Source organism: Papio anubis, chromosome 8 (genome assembly GCF_008728515.1).
Source record: "Papio anubis isolate 15944 chromosome 8, Panubis1.0, whole genome shotgun sequence".
NCBI lineage: Eukaryota > Metazoa > Chordata > Mammalia > Primates > Cercopithecidae > Papio > Papio anubis.
Window position 1 is genome coordinate 98800439 of NC_044983.1, and position 19235 is coordinate 98819673.

Here is a 19235-nt window from a genome sequence, read left to right on the forward strand (position 1 = left end):
CACTCTGATCAGACCAGCTTAAGTAACTATGCCAATTCCAAACCACTCATTATGGATAGAGATGGCACATTCAGATTTGCTCTGTTTATTAGGGCCTACCTCTGGTGCAGGTGAGGTTGATCCCATCTAAATCACAAAACTGAGAATGGAGGGAGGGGGTGGGTTTCAAAAAGAAATTCAGGGGCCAGGTGAGGTAGCTCATGTCTGTAGTCCCAGCTATGAGGTGGGAAGATCCCTTGAATCCAGGAGTTTGAGCCTGCAGTGAGCTATGATCATGTGATCATGTCACTGCACTCCAAACTGGGTGACAGAGCGAGACGCTGTCTCAAAAAAAAAAAAAAAAAAAAAAAGAACTTCAGACTACTACTCCAAGAAGGAAGAGGAGACATGGATGCTGTGCAGCCAATCAACAGGATTCATTACAGGTACTTCCAGAGTTTTTCTCCTATTTAGTCCTTTAGAATGAAATGTAAGACTTTAACCCCAAACTTCACATCATTTCTGCACGTTACCTAACACATCTTTGGAAAACAAGCATAAAGGTAAGTAAATCATCTCACAGGATTTTGTTTGTATAAGCTATTTTACAATAGCCAAAGAGACCTTGTTTTAAAAATGGTAAAAATACATACTTTATCTGGAGGATTTTATATTAAGTGTCCACATTCAAAAGAAAATAGTAACTCTGATGACTCATAAACTCCAACATACTTTTTAGTTGATCTCCCTTTTTTAGTGTGTTTAGAAGACATGACTTTCTAAATATTGTCACACTACAAAAGCACGTATTGAAATGTAATAGCCTTCTTTTCACAAGGCATGGTACCCATCATTGTCTTTGATTACATTCTCTGGTGCATAGCTCCAGCAAGTTGGTTTTTTTTTTTTGAGACAGAGTCTCGCTTTGTCACCAGACTGGTGTACGGTGGCATGATCTCAGCTCACTGCAACCTCTGACTCCCTGGTTCAAGCTATTCTCCTGCCTCAACCTCCAGAGCAGCTGGGATTACAAGCATGCACCACCACACCCAGCTGATTTTTGTATTTTTAGTAGAGACGGGGTTTCACCATGTTGGCCAGGATGGTCTCGATCTCCTGATCTTGTGATCTGCCCGCCTCAGCCTCCCAAAGTGCTGGGATTATAGGCGTGAGCCACTGCACCCGTCCCCTTATCCTGTATCTTTATCTTCAAGGGTTTTCCCTTTGCCAACCTCTCCTACCTACACTCCTTCATAGAACTGCAGTACATTTACAAGCTAAAGTTCTTTACCTTCAACTGCCAAAATCCAGGAAAGAAGAGTCCATAGTGAAATGAATACTTACAGTCACCCCACCCCCTAAGTTGCTTGCAATGTGTCATCAGCCTCTATAATTTGAATCTGCTTTATCAGTGGCATCAATCTTCATCCTACTGAAGTATCTATTGGTTGACTAACACTTTCTGTTTGGAATTTGTTCCTCTTATCTGACCAGTCTTCCTCTGTCACCCCTAAGCAGTAGCCATGTCTCTCTGTTCTTTAATTACTCTCACTTCTCTTTTACCCAATAAAGCCTACACAGGTTGTCAGGTTCCAAGTTCTCATGTCCTGGTCCCAATCTTCCAGCTTTCTCTTCCTTTTCCTTTTATTATCACGTTAATTGACAACTCACTGTTCAAGGCAGGTCACCTGTGCTTTCCTTTTTCCATGGTTCCTTCTGGAATTTTCATTCAATGCCCAGCTTAAATGTTTCCCCCTCCATGAACCCTGCTCTAGTTCCCCCAAGCTATAATTCACCACTTCAGACTCCATCAACCAGGTCCAAGCTGCCACCTGCTCATGACTCGACATTTGTAAAAGCTTCCTAACTAGTATTCCTGCTTTTTTGCCTTTCTCCTGTTTCCTCTATACAGTCACCAGAATGATCTCTCAATCGAAACTCTACCATGGCCTATAAAGCCTGGTCTCTGCTAACATTTATTGGCCCAGGCACACTAAGAGCTTTTTAAAAATTCATTAATTTAATCCTCTCAATAATCCTACAGCTATATACTTTTAATATCCTCATTTGCAGCAGATGCTGTTAGTGACTTACCCAGACCCCTTTTATGGGACTGTTGCACCCATACCCTAGCTGCTGTAGGTGTTGGCTGGTAAGAGCTGACACCTCCGCCCTTACTTGGAGGATTGCCCTTGGCTGAGGAGAGGTACCTAGTCACTCCTCCATCCCTTCTCCCCATAGCCAGTGGTCTGTGACAGCCTGATGTGGGAACCTAATGGCTCAGCCCCTTCACCTCTGGGCAGGACATCTGCTGTGGCCCAATTTATTTGGCAGAGTGCCCTATAAGGTCAGGCTGAGGCTACACTACTCCTCAAACTCTTCTTCCCCGGCCTTATCCTGTTTGCTTTACTCCATTACAGATTTCTCCTGAAAGTGCTCCCTCAGTCACTTGCCCAAGAATCCCCATCTCTGGCATTGTTACAGAGGAACTGATCTAAGACACCATTTTACAGATCAGGAAACCTAAGACAAAGAGGGCTGAAGTGACCTGCCTAAGGTTAAACAGAAAATGGGAAAGCTGAATTTTGAGGCCAGAGGGCCTGGCTGTCCAACCTGAGCTCTTTCCCACCATACTGCAATGGCCACTTCTCCAACCTCCTCTCTCTCCTCACCCATCCCCTCTAGCCAAGTTAATTCCTGCCTCAGGCCCTTTTTACTTCCTATCCTCTCTGCCTAAAATGTGTTTCCTCTCATTGTGGCTTGCTTCCTCACTTCTTTCAAAATGTTCCAAATATTACCTCAGAGACCTTTCCTGACCCCAACCATAATACCTAAGATAGCAACACTATTCCGCAAATTCTGCTGTAGTTTTATTTATAGCTTTAAATACCTGAAATTATATTACGCATATATTTCCTTTTCTGTCCCTTACACCAAGATGAAAATTGCCTGAGGGCAGGAATATTGTCTGGCTTATTTGCTATATCCTCAGTGCTTGGCGACATACCTGGCAAAGAGCAGGAACTGAGCAACTATTTGTTGTTGAATGACTGAAATTGAGTTCTCTTCTCTCAGAACTCTTACCAGGCTTTGTAAGATATTCTTTACATGTTCTTAATCTATAGCTGTAATTATTTAATGCATTTATCACACAAGCTTGTATGCTCTCAGAGGACAAGAATTATGTTTTATTCATTTGGGAGTACATAGGTTTTTAAATAATGGTGCTGTCTTAAACACCAAATATCAACTGCAGTTCATTTTTTCCATATGGGCACTAATATCAAGATTTCATATGAATTATAGTATAATCCAGAAGTATGAAAAAATACATCACATTTAACTGATAAAGCATTCATCTGCATGTTACAAGATACTACAGTAAATACAACTAAGTACTTATCATTTTCTCTTTACTTTAAAAACAATGCCACTTCCAAACTTTAAAAAAATAGACCTATTTTTAAAGAACTACTTAAAGATGGCTTTGAAAACAATACTGTTTTATTTACAACAAATAGATGGTAGTGCAACAGCACTCGTGGATGTTTATGATAAATAAAAATGCTAGTACTCTGGCATCCTTTGGGAACAGGCCCTTTTATATTTATAGACGTCTACAATGACTCATAAAAGTAAAAATCAATAAAGGCTATTAATTTGTATTTCAACCTGAATTTGAGAAACCAATGAAAATCATTCATTTGGGATCTAGATCCATATATCTGAAAACTAAAGTATAAAGTTTCTCATTTCCATTCACTTTGTCGACAAACACATGCCAAACATTTCAGCATCTGTAAAAGGTGATTTAGCATCTGTAATAAGTGATTTATAACTATATATGCTAAATAAAGGTTGACACAGCTGGATCCTAGAAGCTCAGACTTTATAAATTTACAATAAAGTATTTATGCCAAAAAACAAGAAATTGATCTAGGATTTTATTTTAAACTATGGAAGTCTCTGGGGAAAAAAAATAGCAATGGAATGATAATAGATGTCAGATATTTCTCTGAGAAGTATATAGTTTCTCCATTTTCGCTAAGTAGTGCATCCCAATTGAATTAAAACTAAAGCATATTTACAGTGGATTTTTTTCTCACTAAAACTTCCTAATTCTAAAATGGTCTAGATTTGGTCAACACCTTATTCAGTAAATCCTTAATTCACCTTGAGACATACAAAGACATTCTTTTAAGGAGCCATTTTCTTGGTATTGCACGAAGGTTAACTTTAAAGCAATCCAGGCAATTAAGTTCACAAAAAGAAGTACATTCATCTAATCCATTTAGCAAATGTTGCGAATCAGGTTCCACCAATAAAACGCAGAAATCTGTGAAACTCTATACTTCGTGTCAGTTTTAGTATTGTGTTGATGGCAGCCATTTCAGGCAGAGGTACCCAAGTTCCATATATATGGGGAAGGCAAAAAGCAGAAATACATTGCGGAAGACTGAGCAGTTCTCTGGCTTCTGATGACTGTAGATCAATTTCGAATATGAGCCACGTTTCTATGCAGAATTCTTCTTTTATGCCTTAAACACAAAAGAGCTTGTTGCTGCCTTGGGCAGATATACTGGAATTGTCCTCTTTTAGCTTACTTTCTCTTTTCTCTAAGGTCAAGTAAAAAATGTGAGACGTTTTCATACACCACAAAGGTAATACAGCAGGCTGGAGTCACTCTAATCAAATTAGGAGCAATTCCCTTGTAAAATCCACCGATGCCTTCTTTCCTTTAGAGGGAAAAATAGATAATGCTTAATTTTCTATAGTGCTAGCTTGAAAACATGAAAGTTTTAACTGACACAAGGCATGGAGCAAGCAGCAGTCAAACCTCACTCTGATTTAAGTTCATGTTTTCAATGTCCTCAAGTAATGTAGTTTATATGGGATTTATAGGGATTTACATTCCTTTTATGGATGGACTGAGGAAGAGAGGGTCGGAACATCTCAAAACTGAACTAAAAAGTCCCTTCAATTAGCTATCTTTCAAATGTTTTTAAACGTATGAACAGGCAGGAGCTTTAATTGAGCTAATGTAGGCATTAAAAAACCTCATAGCTTGGATAAATGCTAGCCAACAGCACATATAAAGCATATATAAATATAAAATACAGCACATATAAAGATAAAACTTTATTCCCTTAATGCCAATAATATGGCCTAGAAATTTGTCATTTAGGTGTTCATTAAATATTTCTTGAATTGAATTAAATTTAAACATCCTAAATGTTCTGCTCTGTTCTTTTAGAATTAAAGGGAAATATGGTGATGTCTGCCTATAATAATTTAATCTCATACTGAAGAACAAATCATCTCTTTCCTATATAGAAACAAGTATTTGCAAAAGTTATGGTGCCAGTAGCAGGTGTGGAGCCTTCTTGAATGTATTAAGCTAGCTTATGACTTCTTATATTCAACACCATTCAGATATTTTATAACACCTAAATTTTATTTTCCAAAACATTTTCACACATTTAATTTGATTCTTATAACAACCTATTAGCCTAGAAAGTCTTATTTTACAAATGAAGAAATTAAGCCTCAGAGAGATTAAGGCCATGGTCACATACGTAATAATTGGGAAAGCAGGGACCACCATCATGTGTTCACCACAGCAAACTGGCCTTTGCTATAAAACTAGTATCAACAGGATGGTCTAAGATATGCAAGGTACTTTATGAAAACAATTTTTGATATAGCGCATGCTCTCACCTCCATGTCTTTGTGATTACATCTATTACACCACTGTAAAACATGTGTTGATCCTGAAGACGAGCTCTTACGACTTGATATGGGTATGTTGCTGCGACAGCAAATATTTTGGATAGTGCTGCAACAGATATATATTCTACTGTGCTCTAAAATGGCAACACAAAACAGTTTTTTCTTTAGACAGGATTTCTTTTAAAATACAGAAGTAAAAATTATATAGAAAAAACATTTAAATGGATCTTTAAGGGATTCTATTTTTGACATTTGTGTGGCATCAGCCTATAAATATTTAACTATAAATCAGTGGCAGAGCCAGTACTCATTATCACAGCACTACCACCAAGGTAAGCATGACAAAAATTTCTACCTATTAAATACCCATAAAAGGAAATGATATCATTTTTACAAGAATCATCTTACCAACTGGGCTTCTGGTAATCTATTGATATGCTGGTTGTACTTCAACTTCAGCAATTCATACGCCATAAACTGAAGGGCACCGTGTGATGTTCCAAACAGCCCAGGAACAAATCCCTATAAGGGAATGATTTTTAAAAAGCAAAACAACGTATGTTTGAAGAACAATATATTTAAGTAAAATACTTTCTCTTCTCTCTCATTACAGCACTTTAAGCAAATTCATTTAATTTTGCACAAGTCACATTTTTAAAATATTGGGTTAAAAACTTGTAGTAATATAAAGAAATGGGTAGTATTCTCTTCTACTTTATTTTTAAAGGTTTGGATGTTCATATATTAGTTTTTCTTTAAACAGTATACATATAAAGAAGACCCACACTGTCAAGATTTGAGATGTGAGTGGGAAATTAAATTCTGGAAAGTTAAGAAACTAAAGGTAATGGTAAATCAATGAACTGTGCATAGGTATTCTGAAAGAATAAAGCAGAAAGTGATGAAAAGACATAAAATTGAGTAATATATTTACAAAATTCTTGCCCACAGGTCAGTAAAATCCTATCAGCCTTAAAATGATTTTAAAAGCTATTACTCAATTCTTGAAAAACAAACTGAAATTCAACATGTCTAATTTTGATTTTAAACTATGTATGCTTAAAAATTTCTTTATGGGGTAAGCAATAGATGGGAATAGAAGGTAGAAAAGGGGAAAATAAAAAGGAGTTACAAAATCAGAAAACAGATTTGACACTAGGAAGAAATTTTTAAAATATTACAACAGGCAAAAGGTTGGGTTTGATTTGTGTCGTTATTTTTTAATTTATGTAAGATTTGAGATGAATTAAAAAACTCAATAAAATAAGATCCTGTTAGGACTGCTACTGTCTTCTCCAGACTACATTATCCCAGGTTCCCAAGAGACCACAGCTTCCAAGGAATGGAGTAAGGAATGAGTGACCTGGTTGTGTAACTTATCAAATAGATACTTGACAAAGTTTTAGACAGATCTCATGCCCACCAATGTCATGATGATACATCCTATGTTAATGGGGACAAACAGCTTAAAGTACAATTTCAGTATTATTAACTATATTTCGGTTTTCATTAAATTGTTTCTTGCTTAAGTTTGGCTTCTTTTTAGGACTTACTATAGGTCATTCAGAACTAAGACAACAGAGCCAATGGAAATTGCCATTTTCAGTTATTTAAAATATATTGATAATTTGTTACCTTATATAATCCACGCACACCTTCATACTTATATATTTTCACAAGTGTATCAAACATTCCTTTATACTGTCGGTGTGGGGAGTTAATAACAGCATCATACTGTAACATAAGGCGAGTTTTTGTTACCCATAATGGGTTTGTAATGCAGAGGGTCATGGCTCCTAAAATGAGATTTCAATAAGATTATTCAGCATACAGATACTTTCGCACTTAGGACAACCCAAATTAAAACCAGTACATTTATGTAAAAAAAAAAAAAAAAAAAAAAAAAAGATAATGCACAGGACCATATATGAAATTGTGAAATGTAGTCTCTGAGGCACAGTCTTAGGGTCAAAGGGTAGACGTCATTTTTGGTAGTCATAAAAAGTTCCTCATGCAGTTAGTGAGGGGTAAATTAAAAGGGAAATGGAAATGTGAAATGCTTTCCCTTTGAAGCGTAAGGATAGCAAAAATGTCTTGACTCCTAAACAACGTGGCCTGGTGCAGAGAACAGATGGTAGGCAGATACAGACCTCAGGTGTAGCACATGGTATAATCCGAGAGGGGTTTAAGATAGGCAAAAAGGACCAGGAATCTGGCACCCCAATAATCTGTGCATGTGACACATATATCTACCCCAGCTTTATCACAATCTTTCTCAAATCCAAAGTAACTACTATGCCTCAAAAATTAAATAATTATGTAATACAGTAAGTCACATTTTACATCCTTTATAGAGTGACAATTTTTAAAAAAATTCATCTGGTTAAGTTTTTCATTTGCCAGGTTTCCTAAGTAGTCCTTTATTCAACAAATATTTGGTCCTGTTATGACTCAGGTTTTTGCTAGTGGCTATCTATTCAAAAATGACTAAGTTAGTTTCTGACTAATCAAACATTAAGAAATCAAGGTATTAAAGTAGGAGTTATAAAGACTTATGGCTCTTACTGTTTTTTTCTTCTGGATAGTATACATAAGTGAGGCGATTAAACAAGGCTACTAAATTGTATAATTTGAAAACTAAAATTATACTTTAAAGAAACACTATACCAAATCATTTTAAACCATTAGGGATTCATAACTTTTCTAAACTTTACCACTCTGTTGTAAGTAAAATTCTTGAAATCTGCACAGAGTAACCGTAAGAATTTCTTCTAAGAAATTCCATGTAACAGCTGGGCGTGGTGGCTCACGCCTGTAATCCCAACACTTTGGGAGGCCGGAGCGGGCGTATCACGAGGTCAAGAGATCAAGACCATTCTGGCCAACATGGTGAAACCCCATCTCTACTAAAAATACAAAAAATTAGCTGGGCTTGGTGGCGCATGCCTGTAGTCCCAGCTACTCGGGAGGCTGAGCCAGAAGAATCGCTTGAAACTGGAAGGCAGAGGTTGCGGTGAGCCAAGATAACACCACTGCACTCCGGCGTGGGCAACAAGAGCAAAACTCCGTCTCAAAAAAAACAAACAAACGAAAAAAGAAATTCCATATAACTGATTTAACACGGTTAGATGGGCATATTTAAACTCAGGTGTTCAAAGAAAAAAAATCAAAAACAGAAACTGAAAATTAAGTTTGGAAGGTGACATTTTTATATTTCACACATTGCCTTACCAGCTTCAGCAGCTGAGACAAGGTATTCTGTTGCCTCTAACCGTTCAGCTCTTCCTTCTGTCTTATATGACTTGATGGCATTGTAACTAAAAGAATTAAATGCGAGCAGTTTAATTTGAACAGGTGTCACAAAGTCTGTTTTAAAGTGTATGTAACTCAACAGCATTACCCCAAAAGCAAAAGTCAATGCATAATGCAACCACAAAATGAGACCTTTTTCAAGAATGAATTTGCTGGAAGTGGTTTGCTGCAAGATTATACCACCCCTCCCTCTCAAATGAATATGGCTAGCAATACAAATGTAAAATATTTTAATCAGACACTCATCAATTAATCTCAAAAGATAGGAAAACTGGGAGGAGGTGAGAGTACAGTAGTGGTACGCAGACTGGTCATAAAAGACAAAAGGGACCAAAGAAGGAGTACTTAACAAATATATACTGAGCACCTGTGTTCAGGTACTATCATCAGCTTTCTAATAGACGATAAAAAGATAAACATGTGATGAATTTTTCTTAACAAATTAATAAGGACTATTAAGTGGCACAAAAAATCATAATAAAAGACAATACAGACAATAGAAGAAATTCAGGAATTATGACTGAGATAACAGAAAGCTTTGTGTAGGAGGTAGTATTGAGACAGGCACAGTTTCAACAAGGAAAAAGATGAGCATGGTGAAAAGTAATAAGGGTGGGTGGGAAGACAGGGAAAACTGGCCACACTTGAGTGGTAGACTGAGATTTGCATTTTATTTGGTAGAATATACCCATTAAATGTTTCAGAGTAAGGGAGTCAAATCGGCCTATTTCCTTTAATGCCAATTTCTACTCTTCACTTCGATAATGATCTCAAGTGAACACATTCTTTTTTGCTTTTTGTTTCAGAGACAGAGTCTCATTCTATTACCCAGGCTGGAGTGCAGTGACACAATCATAGCTCACTGTAACCTTGAATTCCTAGGCTCAAGCAGTCCTCCTGCCTCAGCCTCCCAATGAGCTAAGACTACAGGCATGCAGCATCATGATGCCAGACTAATTCTTTTTTAAATTTTTTGAAGAGATGGGGGTCTCATTATGTTGCCCAGGCGGGTCTTAAACTCCCAGACTCATGTGATCCTCTCACCTTGGCTTCCTAAAGTGCTAGGATTACAGGTGTCAGCCACTGCACCCGGCCCAAGAAATTCTCATTGTGAAAATTTTATATGGCTTGTCCTTAGAAACTGTCTTAGAGAATCTATACAACTCGAATTCATAAAGTGTGTGTGTGTGTGTGTGTATATATATACATATATATGTCAAGGGGTGTGTGTGTGTATAGTTTCACACACACACACCACTCTAAAGAGAAGAAAAAGAGAAAAAAATATTTAAACAATTTTAAGGCTGAATTTTATTTTGCTTTCACTTAAAAGTTACTTTAAGATTGGTTTGGATACTGCCATAAACATATGGGAGATCAAGCAAAATACATGACACAAAGAAGACAAAGGCAAATACACTAGATAGATATTGATGTTTTCCTAACAATGAAACCTATTGAAGCAAAGAAAAGCTTCCTTATTCATGGTTTCAGTTTCACGGATCAGAGGCATGCTCAGAGCAGTGCATGTTCCTGCAATACAGTGTGATGATGCTTTGTGACAACGCTCTTGTTCACTAAATAAGCTGAATGTGCCTGCCACAGGAACTTTCCATGGCTTCTTCAGGAGGCAGGTGACAGTAGTTATTTTAAACGGTGATGACATCTGACTAGTGAAGGAGTAAGGAAAGGAATGAGCTGGGAAGATGATAGGGCAGGTCAAACAAGAAGAAACAATTTGCCTCAAACCCTTTCAGCCATGCACTGGCTTTTGCTTTCTGTTCCCAACAGGGATTTCCTATGGTACGTATTCATATGAGGACCCCAAGGTCTATCCTCTCCTGCTTTTCTACCTTCATCATAAACAAATGTATTTTTGTAAGCCATCTCAAATATTTTGGGAATCTGGCTGAGGATAAACAAGTAATTAATGTTGCTTCAGTATTTATAAATTTTCTGTTTGGGGCACTCTGCAACTAATCTCTGATAAATGGAGAAAATAACATAGTTATTTAAACAATCTTTCTTTATCAAAACTGAATACCAAAGAGGGCTGAAATCTACAGGATTCATTTTGGACAACAGCTGCAGGCTCTTCCAGTCTCTACAACACTTTCCAAAACCACTAATAAATAACAAACCAACTGATTCAACTTTTTCTAATCTAGTGATACTTTGACTCTATTAGAAATGCTCAAGAGTATGTACTGATATGGCCAAAACACCTAATAAAACATCAAAGGTGCCCTACAATTTCATTGCGAATTATCTGGAGTTGGCTGTTTTTCAAATGGCTTTAACTAAAATAAAAAGCTCTCTTAATATTTATTTAGCTTACAAAAGTAATCAGATAAACATTTCATCTTCCTGAATTCACCCCACAGAAATGGCTTCTGTAAGAGTATTATTCCACCTCATGTCTTAGCATTTTTCCTATTAAGAACTTTCTTCCAGACCAAATGGCTTATTAGCCATTATCAGAGGCATCTGATAATCAAACTAATCAAACTAACTAATAAGCCATTTTGTTCTTTCTGATCCTTCCAATTCAGAGAAATTGATTAAATGACTCATCTTATTTCATCATGTGACATGTAAAAATCACTAAAAACAAAAATTCCTTTTTTATTTAATATTGTAAAATCTCCCAAATCTACTCACAAGAAAAAGTAGAGTCCCCAGGATAAACCTGCACCCCACACATTTGGGGTTACTCCTTGATAAAGTCCCCGTAGTCCATCAAGTTTCCAAATAGTAGTCAAGCAATGTAAAATTCCATTATATTTCGGTCTCAGTTCCAATCCATCGCTCACTGCATTAAGGGATATACAAAGTCAGGTAAGAACAAAGTTCTAGCTCTGTATCACATATAAACACAGATACTGCACAATCAGTTATATAAGGAGATAAACTTAGAAGAAAAACTTTTTTTAGGTAGAAAAATTATTTTCCAGGCTTATATATTTATTATATATATTTATATAAATACATACATACATATATATTTTTTGCGACAGAGTCCCACTCTATTGCCCAGGCTGGAGTGCAGTGGCACGATCTTGGCTCACTGCAACCTCCACTTCCCAGGTTCAAGCAATCCTCCTGCCTCAGCTCCCCTAGTAGCTGGGATTACAGGTACGCACAACCATGCCCAGCTAATTTTTGTATTTTTTTTTTTTTGGTAGAGACGGGGTTTCACCATGTTGGCCAGCCTGGTCTCAAACCCCAGACCTCAGGTGATCCACCCGCCTCGGTCTTCCAAAGTGCTGGGATTACAGGCGTGAGTCACCATGCCCAGCCCAGGCTTTAATATTTTAAAACTACTACATTCATTAATTTATTCAAGTGTTTATTGGGGGCATACCAAGCACTCAAATAATATTTTAGGAAATATTAGATTAGTTCTTAAATAATCCGAAAGTCTCTTAGGTAACTAGGTGTAGACACCTAGGTTTTGTTTTTGCTCCAAGGTTAAGGATTTGAATGTTAAAAAATATTACTCAAAAAATAAACTAGCTAGGAGCCTCAATTATATCGAGTGCTAGCAAGACCTGAGGAGCAGCAGGAAAGAAAATGCAGAGGATGGGGTAAACTTTTTTTCCTGGAAATTCTTTTTATCCTCCCCACCAACATACGTCAAAATCCAAGTAGAAAGTAGAAAAGTATTTCACTTGAACACATCCAAAATTGAACTAGTTTTCCCCATCCCTTCCGAAGTTGCTCTTAACTCAAGTGTTCCATATAGCTCAACAAACGTTATCATCATCTACATAGACGCCCACACCAGATACCTGGGGACTATCCATGAACCCTCCTCCCTCCCATCCCTTTTTATCAAATAACGAGTCTTTTAAATTCTATATCACAAATTTCTCTTGCACCTGTCTATGTCTCAGTTCACACTGCCATCATCCTACTTTGAGATACCATCCGTTTTCAACTAGCATCATCAGCATTTAAAGTAGTCTTCTTGCCAATTTTGTAAAAAATATAACCTAGATTATAAATCTGGCACTTTTTCATTTCACCTCTCTGTAGGAAACAGAAAGCACATTCAAAATAGGGTAACTCTAGGGCATGAGGGATAGTTAAAAGGACTATTTACAAAGGTATGCGCAGGTTGTAGAAAACCACAAGGAATAATACAGTATCAATTATTTCTTTACTGTTTTGAAAAATCACTTAATTATATGAGTATTAAGTATCTCAGTAATCGGCAACGGCATTCTACATCATACAAACCATTCTACATTATACTATAGTATATCCAAACTTGTAATTTTACTATATATAATTTTGTATACAGCTTTGTTTTCCACTCAAGATTATTTGTGAGCATTCCCCCTTGTTATTCAATAGATTCCCCCAAATAAGATTTTAACATATGACATTATGGCTTTCCATCTTATAGATATCCCATAATTTACAGTCATTCCTCCATCTGACATATGAATTTTTTTTTTTTTTTGGCCATTACAAAAAGTCCTCTAAAGAACATTCTGTACAACAATCTGCATGAACACTTATTATTGCCTTAGAATCAGCTATTAGAAACAGAACTGATATGGGTCAATGGGTATAAACTTAAGTTACAAATACATACTGAACCTGCCTTCCAGAAAGTTTATACAAATTACACCCCACTAGCCATATGAGCATCCCCGGTTCAATGTCCCCTTGCCACTACCTCACTGTGTATAATCCAGCCTGGCAAAGAAGAATCACTATTTACCATTGCCAGGCAAAGGGGGAAAAGTCAATTTCTCTCATCATTAACCCGGCAATGTTATAGCATGAAGGGAGATTACAGTACATCAGGTTTTGTCAGAAGACCTGGGTTTGATAGGTAACTTCCCTAATTCGCTACATGGTCTTACCCTTTCTGAGCTTCAGCATCCTCACTTATAAAATGGGGTAAGTCATGTACCTCACAGGGTTTAGGTTTATATAAGACAACAAGTTTAAAGGCAGGCAGCAGAATGACAGGCTCTTGAGAAATGTTTTCCTGTATAGTTTATATCCTTTCTGATGCTTCCCCTGGATTCTGTGTGTCTCATTCTTCTGTACGGATGCCTTTTTCTAAGAACTTTCCATTTTCCTCTCAATAATAAACTCACAATACCATTTCTCTCTTGAGGTAAAAAGCAAAACCAACCATAAAAACACTACCTGTTCTTTTCATAGGTATAAACCAATGCTGAATTATAATCTCCCCAACATAAAATTAAAATTGTTTTATAGATGAAATACAGTAAATTTTTTCGGTCTAAATCAGGGGTCCCCAACTCCCGGTACCAATCCATGGCCTGTTAGGAATTGGGTCGCACAGCAGGAGGTGAGCTAGGTCGGCGGAGTACGGGTGAAGCTTCACCTGTACTTACAGCTGCTCCCCATCGCTTGCATTACTGCCTGAACTCTGCCTCCTGTCCGATCAGTGGTGGTATTAGGTTCTTACAGAATCTTGAACCCTATTGTGAACTGCGCATGCAAGGGATCTAGGCTGCACACTCCTTATGCGAATTTATTGCCTGATGATCTGAGGTGGAACAGTTTCATCCTGAAATCATCCATACCTCCTTCACCCTCATTCGTGGAAAAATTGTCTTCCATGAATCAGTCCCTGGTGCCAAAATGGTTGGGGACCACTGGCTTAAATGACCTCATGACTGTTTTAAAAACATTTGCCGCTAATGAATTAGCATGTAGATCTAAGTACCTATCAAATAGCTTACAATGGCCTATCATAGCACTAAAAAATGCCAATGGACACAAGCTGAAGATAAAAAGTTTGGTGCACAGAAAGGAGCCAAGACAGGACACTAATTTTAAATTCATTTTCAAAGAAAGACAATGACTTCTTAAAAATTACCATCTAGCACTATCACCCTAACACAACCTGTTTAATTTGTGGGATGTTAGTTTTACCCCTCCTTTCCTCTGTGACAGCTCTGTGACAATTAAGAGTTTGTCTCTTTTAATAAAATTAATCTCCCCCCCTACCTGTGCTCTATATTGGTATCTTTAAAATTGCAGATGAATCAAGAAACCAATTGAACAGACAGCTAGTATCTTTTATTTAAAATCAGACTGGAATTGAAAACAAATATAAATGACATTACAAGTAGTAAGTAAGGATAAGTAATGTTTCATGAAACTTGTGTTTCAGTAATGTTTGTGTGTGTATGTGTATGCATTGGATAGCAAAGGTAAAATTTATTTCCTACTAAGTGTTTTGGTCAAAAAAGCTTGTTCTGGATCCTGCTTCTTCAGACAAACCCCCTTAGTTAGATACCTTACTCCTTATCCTCCTGCCTCCATTTCCCAATATCTTCCTTGATTTCAGTTCTTTCCCATTAGTATTTAAACAGACTTAAGTTTCTCCTAAGTATTTCCTCTTTGATCCCAGTGCCTCCTCATCAGTTAAGTGTCTGCAATGAGAAAATCAGCCCCTCCCCCTCCCAATCTCAGCAGGGACTCTCTCATCCCCACTGCAATCTGGTTTGAGCTTCACCAATTACTGCAAGCGCTCTAATTAAGAACCTTCAAAGGCACTCTGGAGTCCTCCCTTTCTTAAGAACCCCTTAATACACCTGATATTGTGTAAAGCCCTCTCTTCTTACACTATCTTGAATGTCCTCTTGCTTCTTTGCCAATAAATTTCCTGGGCCCCCTTTTCTCTGCCCATCCTTAAATGCTGATTTATAGGCACAATTTCCACCAAACAGGGGTGGTGTCTCAACCATTAAGCGGCTTCAACTGCCAGCCCTGTGCTACTAGTCCTGATCTCTCATTCCTAACATCCTGCCCTACCGAGGGTTGCGGTCTTACTGCCAGTTTCCATTTTTACATGGCATAAAAGATAACGTCAATCTGGCAGCTTAACTTTCTGGCATCATTCTTTATTTTCATCTCTAGTATTTTAATTTACCCTTTAGCTATACCAAACTACCCACTCATGGTTTCAAACTAACAGCATATGTTATGGAAACAGACTTTCTGAGCTTGACTCCTAGTTCTAGCAATTACTTTGCAACCCTAAGTCACTTGATTACTCTCTGCCTGAGTTTTTCCATAAGATAGGAAAAACAGTAGAACCTAACTCTAAAAATTATAAAGGATTAAATGAGTTAGTACATATAAAGCTCTTACAATTATGCCTGACATATTGCAAGCACTCAATAAGTACTAGCTTATTTACGCTACTGGGTTTTGTGATACCACATACTTATACAACTTTACTCTGCACTACTGTCACTGAATTTTACATTTGGTTCCTTAATATTTTGGATGTAGTCATACTCTCTATATTCTTCACAAGAGCTCACACATATCTTTAACTTGCAGATTAGGCTTTTGGGTATTTAAGAAAATTATTATTTTTATATCTCATTCACATTCTTTGTTGGGACTCTCTCATCATTCTTGAGGGTTTAAAATTACATAGTAAAGTTAAAAGGAGCCTGAACAATCATCCAATCCAATCTTTCCACCTAATACAAGAATATCTTCTAACATTTGTCATCCACCTACTATCTGAACCACTTCTGGTCATCATCAATTTCATTTCTGAGCACTACCACGCTGCCAAACCAAAATCTGCTTTCCTGTAATTTCCACTCAACCTGTGTCTGACCTTAGGATCAACCCACAATAAGGCAGCCCCCTTTCCCACATGGAAGTTCTCTAAATATCTTGAGTTTTTTTTCTCTTCTGAGCTAAACTAGTTCCTCCAGTCATTTTTCATATGAAATAATTTCTAATCTTTCTACCACTCTGGACACCTCTGAGTTCCAATTTATACCTGAACTCACAGAAAAATTCCAGGTTTGGTTTAACAGCGCATGCATTCAGAATTAACCCCCATATCCTGTCTTCATTAGATTTTAATTTTATTAAATGAGTTTAATTACAAGGAAGCATAAAAACTACAGTATGTTATTCAGCATTGATGCTGATAATCAATAAATTTTTATTTCTGTTATTTATCTTCTTAAATTTTCCTCCTTTCTATCATCATTTCAGAGCTACACTGTGAGCTTTATTATTACAAAGTCCTGCTTCCACTCCTAGATTTAGGCTTCCAATCCAATCTCAATCCTTTTATCTGTCACCTCAGCCCCACTAGTCTCCCAATACTCTTCCCAATTCATCAACACTGTTAATCTTCTCAGGTACCAAGAATTCCTTTTCCTCAGGAATGATACGCTTCAAAGCACTATCTAAATTCATCAGGCCAATCACGCTATTCTTCAATGATCACCTCGACTATCACCTCTTCTGCTCCTAGATAAAATGCTACTGAAGAGACACTAAGTCATACAGGCCTGCACCTGCAGCCAAGTCTAAAATTCTTGTAATGTTCAAACCATTGTGTAACAGGGACTTACAGCGGTAGTATGGTGAGGGGTTAAGTGCCAGAGGGTTCCAGAGTTAGATTACCTGGGTTTAAATCCCAGATCCATCTTTACAAACTTGTGACTTGGGTAAGTTAGTCAATTTCTGTTATCCTCACCTGTATAGCAGGGATCATAAACTCACAGGATTGTTCCTGTGAATAGATTTACAGGATAATAAATGAGATAATGCATCTAAAGCATAGTTCACTGCCTTGCTCCTAGTAAACATTCGATAAAGATTACTTGTCAATAATTATTTGTGCATGCATCATAAAACTTCATGAAATTATATGCCTTTGTGTTTTTTCTAGAGATAATACTCCATAATTTTCGATGATTTTCCTTCATAGAACGGCTTCTTGCTTCCTCCAGCTGTCAAAATATTAGCCTTTCTATGGGAAACCCCAAGCCCCAATCTTCCACTGAATCTTAAAGATACATATGGCCATCAGCATTGTAGAATTTTCTTGACGGTTTATGGGTATTTATATTTTGTATTCGTATTTCTTGATTTTATGTTGTCTAGAATTACCTTTTATACGACTAAGTCTAATGACTCCAATTAAATTCTAAGTTCTCTGAAGGCAAGAACTTTATTAGATACTTCTGTAGCCCACACAGCAGTCTACAGACATTAAGAGAATATAAATTAAGTGAACTGAATTACCTAATGCTAAGATAAACAACTTCTGTAGATTTAATTCTCAAGGCAGAACTTAACTTGTAACAACTTTATTTGGAAACTATTTTCTGCAATTTCAGTTATCAAAGATCATCTCTGAAACTCTTTTTCCAGACTTCAGTGTCGAGTTTAACTTCTAAAATGCTTTATTTCAACATACTCAATTCATCTAATACACTTAAAATAGTATTTCGATTCTAGCAACCTATTCTTTCACAGGACCTTGTACCATTCTATAACCGCCAAAAAACAAACATTCAAGAGAATTCTATTCCAAATCTCCCAACTATTCGCTGAAGATTACGTCCTATCCCAATACTAGTCGAGCTGCCAAACCACGTGGGTATGCTAAGATTTCAAAGTTCCTCCAAGAGTGAATGATTTGCACGTGTGAGGACTAAACCTTAAAATGTGACCATCTCTTCTTTATTTTACAAATCAGGCTTTGAATCCCATCTTCTCTGCCAAAGAGGATGTTTTTTCTCAGACTTCTCTACATACACGCCCCCTCCCTTCGTCTTGAGGAGCGTGGAAGATCGATCGCAGGCCGACCCCTCTACAGAGCAAGCACCATTTCCTCAAATCTAGTTCAGGTGAGCCAAGGCGGACAGCACCCCCTTCACCGCTCCTCCTCCTCCTAGAACGGAAAAGGCGGAGGAGATTCAGGCCTCCTTTTGAATCTTTACCACCCAGTTCGGGCTGACAGTAAGAGGATGCAGCCCGGTGTCTGGGCGGGCTCTTACCGGCGAAGCGGATCTTCACGAGGTCGAGCGGGTGCAGCGCAAGGTTGGATAAAACGCCGCCGCTCACGCCCGCTACCAGATTCTCATACCGGACGTGGCGGAATACCGTGCTCCACGCCGACGACCCGGACGCCGAATGGCCCTGGCCCGTCATAGGCTCGGGGCCCACCGACACCACGGCGCCCAGGGCCGCGGAGGTGGGACGCGATGCAGTGGCCGCCACCGTGGCGACGGTCGCCCCTTTTGAGCGCAAGTCCACCTCCGGGACCGGCGAAAGGATTCTTACGCCCACGGCGCGTGAGCGAAGCCGCAAGACTCTAGTACTGAGGGGGCATGAATGGGGCGCAGCCACTACGTCACGCCGGCTGAAAGCGCGATGGAAGGGAGGTGGCA

General features: G+C 38.0%; 1 protein-coding gene across 1 annotated transcript; it reads right to left on the reverse strand.

Moving 5' to 3' along the window:
- Positions 1-3139: 3139 nt before the first annotated feature.
- SLC25A32 (solute carrier family 25 member 32) lies at positions 3140-19198 on the reverse strand. The gene is made up of 7 exons (XM_003903051.5): positions 18843-19198; positions 11683-11833; positions 8941-9026; positions 7345-7505; positions 6118-6231; positions 5698-5843; positions 3140-4715 (listed from the first exon to the last, which is right to left on the reverse strand). Exons 1-7 carry the CDS (start codon positions 18994-18996, stop codon positions 4580-4582), a joined length of 948 nt encoding a protein of 315 aa, XP_003903100.2. The 5' UTR covers positions 18997-19198; the 3' UTR covers positions 3140-4579.
- Positions 19199-19235: the final 37 nt, after the last annotated feature.